The 12,832-nt window shown below is 40.1% G+C and overlaps 1 protein-coding gene across 1 annotated transcript; it reads left to right on the plus strand.

Moving 5' to 3' along the window:
• The first annotated feature begins 499 nt into the window (after nucleotides 1–499).
• Nucleotides 500–12,592, plus strand: PPID (peptidylprolyl isomerase D). Its single transcript, XM_040555185.1, has 10 exons — nucleotides 500–652; nucleotides 1,641–1,781; nucleotides 2,196–2,302; nucleotides 4,125–4,313; nucleotides 5,170–5,292; nucleotides 6,878–6,984; nucleotides 9,559–9,700; nucleotides 11,591–11,677; nucleotides 11,762–11,804; nucleotides 12,354–12,592. Exons 1-10 carry the CDS (start codon nucleotides 568–570, stop codon nucleotides 12,440–12,442), a joined length of 1,113 nt encoding a protein of 370 aa, XP_040411119.1. The 5' UTR covers nucleotides 500–567; the 3' UTR covers nucleotides 12,443–12,592.
• The last annotated feature ends 240 nt before the right edge of the window (nucleotides 12,593–12,832 follow it).

Raw genomic sequence — 12,832 nt, forward strand, 5'->3', positions numbered from 1 at the left:
TAATATCAATGCTACTTTATATTTTCTTTCCATCTGGGAATTACAGCTGCCCTCTGACATGCCTGATATTGAGGACATACTGAGAGAGAGAGATGAAAACCAGCTTGATGAAGCTCAAGGCCAAATGCATAGAGATGACATGAATTAGGGGAGAAAGCCTTTGGAGGATACAATGAATGAAGGACTGAACACAGAGGTTGCTGGGTTGGATTTTAAAGAAGTGCAGGGAACAGAAAGGCTCGTTTTGATTCGGAGCATTTCCAGAAGGGGCTGCAATATTGCAAGAGGAAGACCCTGGCACTCTCCTGCCCCTTCTGCTGTTGCCTGAAGACCTACGTTGCCTTCACGATGCCAGTCAGCGCACGATGCTCACATAAAACGCCAAACCCAAGACGAAACCCCAAATCCCCTCCTTCCCCCAGCTCCCCATGACCGCGCGTCCCCTCAGGGCCGGGGCCCTCTCCCTTGGCCCATCGCCTCGGACCCTCCCGGCCGGGACCGCGCCGCCTCCCGTGGGCGGAGCGGGCGCAGGGAGGGAGGGAGGGAGGTAGCGCGGGCAGCGGCGACATGTCGCACCCGTCCCCCAGCGCCCGGCCCGGCAACCCCCGCAACCCCCGCGCCTTCTTCGATGTGGACATCGGGGGCGAGCGAGGTGGGGCCGGGGCTTCGGCCTGCGGGGCGGTGTGGGCCGGGGCGGTGTGGACGGGGAGGGAGCGGGGGGGCACGGCGGCAACATGGCCCCCGCGGGCCCTGCGCGCCGCTTCTCGCCCTGCTTTCCCCGGGCGCGGAGCTCCGCCGCTGTCAGAGGGACGCCGGGAGGGGGGACGCGGCCCCGCGGAGCCCCGCGGCCGGGCGGAGCCGCCCCACACGGCGCAGCGGGCGGCTGCGGCCCCGCACGGCCCTGGGGCCGCCATTTGCTCCCCGCCGGGCCGGCCCCGTGCGCCCCGGGCTGGCGGCGGCCGCGGGTGTCGGTGTCGCCGGGGGTGTTGGAAGGTGTGGGCACGGGGACGGAGCTGGGATAAAAAATGACGGGGAAGGGCGGCGGGGCAGTGCCTGGAGGCGTGGGTTTGCAGAGCCGACGTTGGCACGGTGCTGCCTCCAGAGCGCCGTGCGGCTGTTTGGAAGAATGAGGACGATGAGGTGGTCTGCTTTGTACTGACTTCCAGCCATCTGATTTCATTCCCGCGTTAATTAGAGTTAGTATATTTACATTCAGCGTCCGGGAGAGTGAGGCTGTTAGGCTGAGGAGAAGAGGGGAGCATCCTCTGATGGCGGCACCAAGGGGGGACAGCGCCGTGAGGAGCCAGCTTGTGACAAGATGACAGTGACACAAAATCCATCTGTCCACTCTTGTAGGGTCTGTGATCTTCCCAGGTTTCACTTCCCGTACATTTTTAGGTGTAAGGACTGCTTAGTAGCACCTGTAACTGTACAGAGCCATTATTTGCCTGCAAGTTCAGCATTACTCCATTGTAGTAAAATGGGAGCTTAAGAGAATGAGGAGTAAGGTTGGTTTACATGCTTGACATAAACTTTTTGATCAAAAAATCTGAAACATTGACTTCCTTTGCCCTGTAATGCTCGATAAATCACTGTGCCAAGGCCAGGACTTAACATTTTCTCATTTTCTGTCATTTCAGTTGGACGCATTGTCTTTGAATTATTTGCTGACATTGTACCTAAAACTGCCGAAAACTTCAGGGCATTATGTACAGGAGAGAAAGGAACAGGGCCCACAACTGGAAAACCTCTCCATTATAAAGGATGCCCTTTCCATAGAAGTAAGTTCTGTGAAATCCTTCATTATCAATATTTGAAATAATGGTAAATGTTACTGTGGAGCATTTGTTGAAGAAACAACGACTGAAACTAAGTTTTTGACTTTTTGATCCTCCTAATCTCTAGATATTGTCTGCCATGCATTGTCAATAAATTTGCATTATAAATTCATCAGTAAATTAGCAAAACTAATTTGAGTTGTAAATAGGTTGAAGTGGTTTTCAGGTAAAGGATCAAATTTCAAATAACGTTCACTGAATAGAAAAGGAGTGTGTGGGTGAGGATAACTAAAATGTGGTTTGCATTTTATTTAGGCGCAGTGCTGATGACTGGGATTGCTCGTCATCTCTGAATTGTTTGGTCTGCAGTGCCTTTCCTGCCTTGCTGCTATATTTTGTAATTATTTTCTTTTACAGTTATTAAGCAGTTCATGGTCCAGGGTGGAGATTTCTCAAATCAAAATGGCACTGGTGGAGAAAGTATTTATGGTGAAAAATTTGAAGATGAAAACTTTCATTATAAGGTAAAATATTAAAAATAGTAATTGCATCCAGTTTTTGAAGTTTCAGTGATTTTTAGTTTTCTTCAAGTTCAGCACTAGTACTCTTTAGTCCACTGTTAATGTATTTTTAAACAGTGGAATGAATGCAGCCAAAAAGCCCCCTACTAGTTCGTCCTTATAGTCTTTATTGAGTACAGAAGAAAGGGTCCACCTTACTAAGAAAGGGCAACCATGGTCTACATTTTTTTTTAATTGCACCATCAGAAATTAATTTGAAACAGTATTTCTGTTCCATTGAAGGAGGTAGGGATACTATTGTAAAAGAGTGACAAATAGGGTTTTGAGTACGTACAGGTCTGGATTTGAGGATGTTGTTTTAAGAGATGTTGGCTTTGATGGCAGAGCTAACTTCAGAAACTCCTACCCCCCATTATTTATTCCCACTCCTGTATCAGGGCTCACTAATTATAGCACCAATGCAACTGTTCATGGATCCATTCTATACATTAAAAAATATATCTTGTAAACGAGCTATTTCATGTTTTTTATAGTGTAGCAAGTTTGTTCACCCTGCTGCAGGATGGCAGGAAGGAGCTACACTGTGAGAGTAGGAAATTACAAAGCTATCTTTGTCCCCAAAATCAATGTCTAGTGATACCAGGGAGACTGTAGCTGCATGTGCCTTACACATTCAAACAGGTACAATTAACAGGTACAGTTCTTGAACACTGCTTGTGTCAGGATCTGTCCTGTACCTTTCCTTGTTTCCTGGGGAATTGGCATTAACTTCAAAATGCCCATTGCCATTCTTCAGGCTTCTCTTTGGTATCAAAATCCAGTTTGGTTGATGGCTGCAGGGGTCTGTCTTTTGACATAAGACTGACTTCTTTTTCTTCATTTCTTCTGAAGAAGAAATGTTTCTCTTCTATACTTTTAAATCATTTTTAGAAGAAGTTTTAGTTCTACCTTTATATAAAATGGGTATTCCAGACAGAAAGGGAAGAAAACTGCCTTTTACCGTACTGTACAGCAGGTCCACCTTTGTTCTGTCGGTGTTTATATGGTTACCTGTAAATTGGAATAAATGGCAAGACTTTGCCAGTGGTCAGCTTATCACATCAGATCACTCCCAGTCCACTTTTTCGGTGTCACTTCTCCAGCTAATGGCTGTACAATTGTGAAACACCCAATTTACTCAGTCCCCAAGCAGTGTTGTTACCATGCCAATTTTGCAAGCCTTGAATTTCTCAGTCTGATTTTTCCAGACTTTTTTACTTGTTTTGTAAGCTTACCAAATGACAAGCAGAAATATCATGGGAGAAATACTTCATCTGCAACGTTTTTCAAAACAATTTTGTGGCAAGAAAATGCACCTGAGTTACCGGGAGTTTTGTTAATAAATATGACTCACTTCATGGGACTGCTGCCGAGACTTGGTCCCAAGCAAAATGGAGTCGCATGTAAATGTTCTGAAGATCAGAGCCACCAGACTTCTGGCTCTTACTTTGTGGCTTCTCTTCTGAATGTTTACAGACAACACGTGCATGTGTAAGGCAATGCCAGAGCTTACTGTTCCTTGGCTCTCTGTTTACAGACCAGTGCTGTCTAGCATTAGTTGTAATTAAAAAGAAAAAAAAAAAAGGTGAAAACTTACCTATTTCTCAGGTGATCTGTCCCAACTTGGTAGCTGACCATTGCAGAGTGGATTGATTGTAGAAGAAGAAGCGGACAGGAAATGTTCAGAGTGCAAAGTCGCATATGTAGCTCTGCTTGCTAGGAGACTGGGTTCTTTATATAATGTTATAACAGATCTTGATTATGTTGGTTGTGATTTGATGTGCAGCACGACAAACCGGGGCTGCTGAGCATGGCAAACGCGGGACCTGGCACTAACGGCTCCCAGTTCTTCATTACCACGGTGCCTACTTCTCACCTGGACGGGAAACATGTGGTGTTCGGCCAAGTGATCAAAGGAATGGGTGTTGTTAAAATATTAGAAAACGTCGAAGTAAATGGAGAAAATCCTGCTAAGGTAAGCAAAACTCATGGCACCTAGGGGTGGTGGTTTTTCTTCTAGTATATGAAGTTTTATGCAGTCACCAAATTGATTTGACCTTTATTTTTTTGAGGAGGATTAAATATTTTTTTTTTCCAAAGCAATAAAAGGCCCTGTTTTTAACAGGTTGCTTTGGGGAAAATATTGAAACATTACCTCCCATTCTCCTATTGTAGTCTTGTCAATGGTACCTAGTTTAAATATTAGAGGATGTCTGATTTCTTCAATCTGAAACATAACATGTCTCGTGAAAGTACTGGGAAGGGAAAACGGTTATTTTGTGGTTGAAACCTATTAAAACGGTTACACATTTTGAAGTGTTTTAGAAACTTCAGTGAGGTGGAACTAGAAGGTGGAATTCAAAGCCCTACCTACCTGATAAGTAATTGTTATGAATGTTAGGTCAGAAATAGTTTTATTTCTGGATAAGCTGTCGTTGTAGGTCATGCCAGTTTTTGCTTGCTTCAGAAATGAAGACCTCTGTAATGTTAAAAGACTTGGCAGTTTGAGAAAGATCTGTTGTCTCTGAAGTAGTGAAATTTCAATGGTTTGTGTTTTGCTGAAGCTCAGCGTGCTGTCAGCTCCTCTTCCAGCCCCCTTGTAGAGCGTGGGTATGGTGTTGGTGGAAGGCTGCTTCCCAAAGGCAGTGCTTTCTGTGATAAAAGCCTTTTGATGAGGATAGGCTAATTACGTGATGGGCTTCTGAAATCAACGCACCCAAACAACAGATGAAAAAGCATTTCTACTGAGTGTTAAAGAGTCTATAGAAGTTGTGGCTTTTTTTTTTTTTCCAAAGTTGTCTTAATAAGCAAACCTGCTATTTATTTTTCAGTTGTGCGTCATTGCAGAATGTGGAGAGCTAAAGGAAGGAGATGACTGGGGAATTGTTCCCCAGGATGGTTCTGGAGATGCTCATCCAGATTTTCCTGAAGACTCAGATATAGACTTAAAAGATGTAAGTAGTTTTCTTTTAAGGTACTTATTTTACAGAATGCAACACTTGTAAGCAATCTGAGTTACATGGCATCTGCGATGTTCACTGAGCCTTTTTTTTTTTAAATCAATGAAGATTAAGTGGTAATGTTTAGTTTTAAGAAAGTGAATGTTGGGGCAGGAGATTGCAATCTTTTTTTTTAAGTGCTAATTACAACTGATTTTTTCCTAATAACTAAAACCACAATAGTTTTTTTCCTGTCCATTTCTTTTTACTCATTTTTTCCTTGTGCTGTAGTGACAAAGTGTTAATTATGAGAACTCCATCCCAGAGATGACTAAGTATTGTACATGCATACTTTTTCTGTACAACCTTTAACATAATTCATCCTTTAAAAATTGCCTCACTTACTAAAAATAATAAAGGATAAAACTTTTACAATATTTTTAGTATATCCATGCTAGATGCTCTCAGTTCCCAGTAGCTGTTTGCTTTTCAGGTCGTTCAAACTGAAGGAAGACTGGTTGCCGAGAGTTAGGGAGCAGGCTGGCGAAAGCAGCTCTTATGCAGCTTCTTACTTTATCCTGATAGTGAAATAGATAAGCTGTGGAAATCAAACACTGTGAGAGGGGAATAAAAAGGGGGCCACGATGTATGTGTAGATTCCAAATACAGAATTCAAAACGGAGAGAATAGTAAGAAACAAAAACCTTACAGCTAGAAACCAGAAACTCCTTGCATCTGGCTATTGATATGGTGAAAGAGGTTTTGGATGGCATTTCCTGTGGTCTAGATCTGAGCTTGGCAGATGCCTGCCTCCCTTAAACACGTTTATACAAACTAACCGCAGAAACCATGGTGACATTCATCTTCTGCTGTGATGATAAGTTTTTTCAAGGATATTAATTCTAGTTGGGTAGAAGTGTAAACCGATAGTCTTAAAAATGGCAATACATACATTTGACAGATCTGAAGGCAACTGTGGTACAGACAGCAGTAACTATAAACTGTTTCTTGCCACTGGAAAAGTAACCTAACACTTGAAGTACATGCCATTCTGGAAATAGAAGTGATGGATTTGATGCATGCTGGCAGTTTTCTTTTTCTTCCATAGATGTTGGAAGCGTTTTGAGAGAAAGATGTGTGTTGCTATGACTTTTGTTGAGAACGTGCAGATCTCAGGTGACTCTAGTACCATTTTGAGAAGCAGAAGATGAAATATTCCTGTGAATAAGGCAGTCTTGGTTGAATACTTCCATTGTTAGCATGCCTTCCTTTCCGTGAATAATGGTCAACACCTTTATTTATAGCTTTCTGTGTGGGTAGCAGCGTTTAGGGGAAAGAATTGTACTGCTGTGTTGTCTCTGGTGTTTTCTTACTCTTAATCCTGTAGAAAACCCATTAGTAATTTCATCTTTCAGACTATTGCATTTCTTAAAGTATAGAATATGACAGAAGTGGTTTGAAGTTAGTATTTATCTAAAATTGCAATACTTCTGAGATCTTTGAAAGAAGATGGACATGAGATCCTCCTGTTAAATATAAAGTAAACCAAGACTTCTCTCATAAGTAAATTTATACCTTATATTTTCCATCTATTCATTAGGTTGACAAGATTGTGGCCATAGCAGAAGACATAAAGAATATAGGAAATACTTTCTTCAAATCGCAAAATTGGGCAATGGCAGCTAAAAAGTATAGTAAAAGTTTACGGTAAGGCTATCATCATTAAATGAGGTAGTTTCTGTAATCCAAATTAATTCTGATATCAAGCAATTATACATGCATTTTAAAAATGCCTGTTGCTGTGTTTTTCTTTTTTTTTCTGTTTTAAAAAATAGCTTTCAGAGTCTAGAAAACATCTGGTTGTTCTTTAGCTACCAATACAAGTAGGTCTTCTACTTACTGCTAGACTAAGAGCTATAGGCAAGAAGTATTGTTTTGAATTGAATAAATGCTCCTCTATTAATGCTGCTGCTGTGCTGGTGCATAATTGGGAAGAAAAGCACAACAGGATACTGTGTATTTGGAGAGGAAGGGAGGGAGATACTTGTCAGATTTCGAATAAGCAGTAGCTTTAGGAGATGGGTAGGCTCAAGAGAGAGCACCCCCAAAAATGTGATGCTTATTAATTCGTTATTAGTTTTTGTTTTGAGGCATTGTGCCATTGTCCTGTCTCCATGTATAATTCAGACTTGCCTTTAAAATCACGATCTTTGTTTCCATACTGCTCCTTTCTTCTTTCACGATTTTTGCTTTGTGTGTATGTGGTTCTCCCGTTAACTTTTTAAAGTTATACTGACCTTTTTTCCTACCTTCCTTATGATCACTGGTTAATGAGCAGTGACAATAAGGGAAGAAAAAACATTCAGGCATATTTAATGCTTCAGCTGTGTTTTAACCGATTGAGTTTCAAACAAATGATGTCTTTCTGAAGCATAAAAATTAATCCATACAGATAATTAACCCAAGATGCAACCTCTCCCTCTGCCTTCAAAAATCCTTTCATAGTACAACTTAAAACCTGAAATAAATAGGATTGATATGTAAACCCTTGAGAAATCATACAGAAAAAAGGCTGGAATAGATCTTTAAGTAACTAATCAAGTATCAGGTATAATTTTGCCATCCCTCACAATTAGTTGTCTTGCTCACTCTTAAGCTGATGAGCCAATGAAGGCTCTTCCAGTTTGTGTAGACAGCTTCTTGTTGATACTCATTGTTTGTCCTAGCAGATGGAAGGGAGAGTAGCTTTTCTAAACTAGACAAATCTGATTGTTCCAGCTCTTCTTTATGGGTCATGTTTTCATACTTGAATGGACATGGCCCACTGTTGTCCCTGAAGTAGGATGGAGTATTTTGGTTGGCACTTCTCGGGAACTGACAGGAGTAGCTCTTATCGGGGGCATCACCCATGTCTTCTGTACAACTCGCCTAGCAAACAAACCATCCGGTGGTTTTACATTTTTTTTTAAATCAGCGTTGCATTGTGCATTCTTTAATGCTTATATTCTATTATAACCTTCAGTTCTTCTTACCTTATTGCTGCTTAACCAGTTGTTTTTCACGTCAGAATTTATACTTTCTTGTCCAAAATGCATTACTTTCCCTTGTCTCTGCTCATATTCATCTTACGGATTTCTTTGGCTTGGAAGCTCTGATTTTGTTTCCAGAATGGTTGAAGTCTGTCATGTTTTGGTGTGATTTATAAATACCATAGGTGCATTCTATTTGTTTTGAACATAACTCACTACGTATTATTTTCCTTAGCTTCTTACCTTACCCTTTTTTCTCTCTTCTGGTTCTTATTTCTTGCATGATGCCCAGCAAGTGGACAAATCACTGGGATTATGTCTAACTTACATTTTAAGTATCGCTTATTTCTGTACTCCAAAATTGTATACAAACCATCCAACGCTCAAAAGATAGGGATGAAAAATTAAAACTCCATAAGCACCAATCTGTGAAAACTGCATTAATAATGGCATGCTTAAAATGTGAGTGTATGCAAACACAATTTTGGTAAATTTGATTTTTTTTTTTTAATTAAAACAATAGAAGTTCTGTAAGCACGCCCTTAAAAGAGATAGAACTTTTATATCCACAACAGGCCTTTGCTACTTGAGATAAAAAGCTGCCAGCATTAACACGGTGTAAATTAAGAAGAATGAGATACAATCTGTCTGTCAGTTTACCTGCGAGGCAGCGATGCAGTAAATGATAGGCCTTGATCCTGAACCAGGGTCAGTTTTGAAATTCAGGAAAACGCACCTCAGAGTCGTCACTGGAAAGCAGGTGGAGTTAACTAATAACATTCTTGCCTTTACAAAGTAAAGTTAGCTTTAGCTTTTCACCATAAATGCCTAAATTAACTAAAATCTTACTGAAGAAGAGATGAAGCTTCCTATGAATGTGGAAGGTGCTATAGTGGCATTGCTTTTTGCCACAGATGAACATTATGTTTGTTGGGAATAAGCACTGAGATAAATTCTAATGGGTTTAATGCCATCTAGGATAGTGCATTTGTCTAAGAATAAAAGATGCCGTCAGTACAGTAAAGGCATAGGAGTATTTTCCTCCGTTGGTCTAATACTTACTGAGCTACAGGAAAACATTCACTGATTCATCTTTTTAAATACACAAATACAAATAAATACTTGTAATAGTGGAATTGACACTGCATTACAAATGCCAGCTTGCACTTACCTGTGGAAAGATAGCTCAGGGCAGAAGAAAACAGAATTTGCAACACTAACGCGCACTCTTTGTAAACCTGTTTTTCTCCAGGTATGTAGAAGCTTCTGAAACGGTGGCAGAAGAGGCTGACAAGCCAAAGCTGAAGACCATTGGGCTGACTTGTGTTTTAAACATCGGTGCCTGTAAGCTAAAACTGTCCGACTGGCAGGGAGCCATTGACAGTTGTTCGGAGGTAAATTTAGTGTTAAGTAATTCGATTAGCAATTGGCCTATGTCGAGAATGGAGACTGAAACTGCAAAGCTTTTTTAAAGTTCTTCCAACAAGTTCAAGGTTTGAAAGTATGAAGTAGAAGGCTGGTTGTGAAGTTATCACAAACCTTCTGCTATGTGGCTTTTTGAAATGATTTCAAAATTGAAAAGGAATTTAAAAGCAAAACTTCTGTTGCTTATTGCCAGAGAAAATACATACTGGGATTGTCAGTTCTGTTTCCTAAGAACAGAGCTAATGTTTAAATTACAGAGAGTCTTCAGTGAAAGAAGAGTATTTTTTTTCCTGGAAGACAAAAGACTAGTACAAGCAAAACATTTTACTTGTTTTCAAATCTGATGGGCCTGAATTTCATTCACTGAAATGAATTTTCCAATTAAATCCCTTTCAGGTAGGGTAGTGGTAACATGGCATCTGTCCTCTCGAAAATGATCGACTGAAACAGCGTTTAAATGTCACAGAAATTGATAATCCTAATACTTGCAAATGTGGAAAAACTATTTTTTTTAAATTATTATAGAATTGTTAGATCAAAGCAAGTCCCTAACTGTAGTAGCCATCTGTAATGCATTTAGCTTAGATATCACAGCAAGTGTTAAACTGTGTATCAGTGTTTTAATTAGACCACCAGTTTCTAAGACTAACTAGTAGAGTTCAAGTAATTGTTGATGAGGAACTATACAGTTTCAGTAATGATTTCCGAAGGCCAAAAGTTTTTTTTTTTTTAATTACCAATCTGTAATACATGCATTGTTTGGTGTAAATAAGAAGTTACAGAGAGCTGAACCTGTTCAAACAAGCCTTGTGTTAAAATAGCTGTAAGCACACTTGGTCCAGCTGAAAACGAGGAATGCTATGTGCACCTGGTACAGACACCTAAGTTTTTAACTCTTGACAGAGAAGAGGTTCAAGGCCTTATAGCAGATAGATCAAGACAAGCTCTCAGAGCAATACTTTATATGAACAGCCAATACTGAGGTGTTTTTAAAAAATCTAGACACAGCTTCTAGCGTCTAGCATTCCTAATTAATGAGTTAAAGTTAATGAATGAAACTAACAAAGCTCCACATTCACACAGATTTCCTCTAATCATTGAACAACTTTTTATTTCTTAAAATTGAAAAAAAGAAGTATAATATAGTTCTATCTTTGCAGTAAGAAAAAAACAATGGGATTTTCACAGGCAAGAAAAAGCTCCTGAAGAGAATGGAGCTATCCAAATTAATGGAGGTAGTTTGAAAAAAATAATTAGTGAGTGACTCGACTAGTGGAACAATCTCTTTACCTGGTCACTGTATTTCCTATTTTGGTATTGTCATATTAGAGCTGGAACATACACATTAGCGAAACCATTCGTGTCAGAAAAGGGATGATACCTGAAATGTGACAAGGTTCCTGAATCACAAGATGGAGCGCTTGCATCTTTCTGTTCTGCAGTGAAAAAAGCTTTACAGAAAATTCCCTGGTTGTTTTTTTTTTTATGATGCTGCTGTAGAGGGTTTTCTTGGTGCGAAGGGAGGAGCTGCAATACAGAACAGTGAGCATCAAGGTTAGGATAACCTGTGCTGCAGCAGCAGCTTTGCTTTGACAGCTGTATTGATCAGTACAGGTTCCATTTCATTGTAATGTATGCTGGCCCTTGACAGAAGCCCACTTGTGGTGCAGCAGTACTGAAAGCGATCAGATAGCCATTCAGTGTGCTCCATTATAGCATCCCTTTTTGCAGTTAATGTTTTGACAGCTCACCCTCAAATCAAATAGGGAGATTGTCTGCTGGTGGGAACTGCCATTTGCAGAGATGGGAGGCTGTGAAGTATGCTAAATGTTAATGTGACAATTTTATTAAATTTACAGGCTCTTAAAATAGATCCAGCAAATACTAAAGCTCTCTACAGACGGGCTCAAGGATGGCAGGGAATAAAAGATCTCGATCAGGCACTGGTAATGATTAGAATATTTACATTTTTTGGGGGGTATATCTAAATATTTCATCAGAACATTCATTTATATTTGTTTTTATTTAAGGCTGATCTTAAGAAGGCTCATGAAATAGCCCCTGAAGACAAAGGTAAAATAAAGCCGTTTCTCTACAGATCTTATACTTTAGAATGTAACCAGGGTAATACTTACATAAGAAATCATACCAATGTGATGCCTAAAATGATGGCTTCTAATAACTGTTGAAACTTAGAAGCTGATTTATTGAGCACAGAGCCCACTGACATGGAACACCTGTTTTTATACAGCATTGATGTGTCTGGTAGCCTGGGCAACTGCTTACGTAGGTATAGTTTTACAGCTATGCTCTAAGTGGTCATACTAATTTTCTGGTCTTACCAGTACCTAACAGGTTAAGACTTTTAGATCATAAATTCTGAGTGGACATCAATACTATGCTTCCTACATCCTCCCCTACATGGTCACCTTCCAGGTAAATCAAAGGGAAAGCCTTTTTGCTGCTGGTATCTGACCTAGCAGAAGATCAAATGCAGTTTAGTGTACAAACATCGTGTACAAAATAATATGGGTAATTTGCAGCAGTGAGACCTGCTCTTGACATATTAGGAAACCTAATATAACCTAAAGACGCTGTATCATGGATTTTCTTTTTAAACAGCTATCCAGACGGAAACACTCAAAATCAAGCAGAAGATAAAAGCCCAAAAGGAGAAAGAGAAGGCAGCTTATGCTAAAATGTTCGCTTGATATTTTTATTGTTAAGCTTTTAATTCTATGCACTAACTCTTGCGAAAGACAAAATGGAGCTGGAGGCGACTGTTCCCTCTTTCATTTGCCCTGTACTGCACTTCTTGGTGTTTACAACTTAAAAAGTCTAATAAAGACATTGTTCAAAGGTGAAGTGTTTATCTTCTTTTAAGGTGTAAGAACTTGCTTTGTGATTCAGGTATGTTGCTTGCAGTAGGGGTTGCGTTTTTGCTGCTTAATACTTAGGGCCTCCTAAAAAGTCTGGTTTTAACACCAAAGCCATTTAAGCAGTTTGTTAGATTTATTTTTATTTTTGTTTTTAATTAGTGCAGGCCTGATTTCTTGTCAGGAATAAAAAGTGCTGACAGACATATACCCTGAAGGTGCAAA

Source organism: Cygnus olor, chromosome 4 (genome assembly GCF_009769625.2).
Source record: "Cygnus olor isolate bCygOlo1 chromosome 4, bCygOlo1.pri.v2, whole genome shotgun sequence".
NCBI classification, from domain to species: Eukaryota; Metazoa; Chordata; class Aves; order Anseriformes; family Anatidae; genus Cygnus; species Cygnus olor.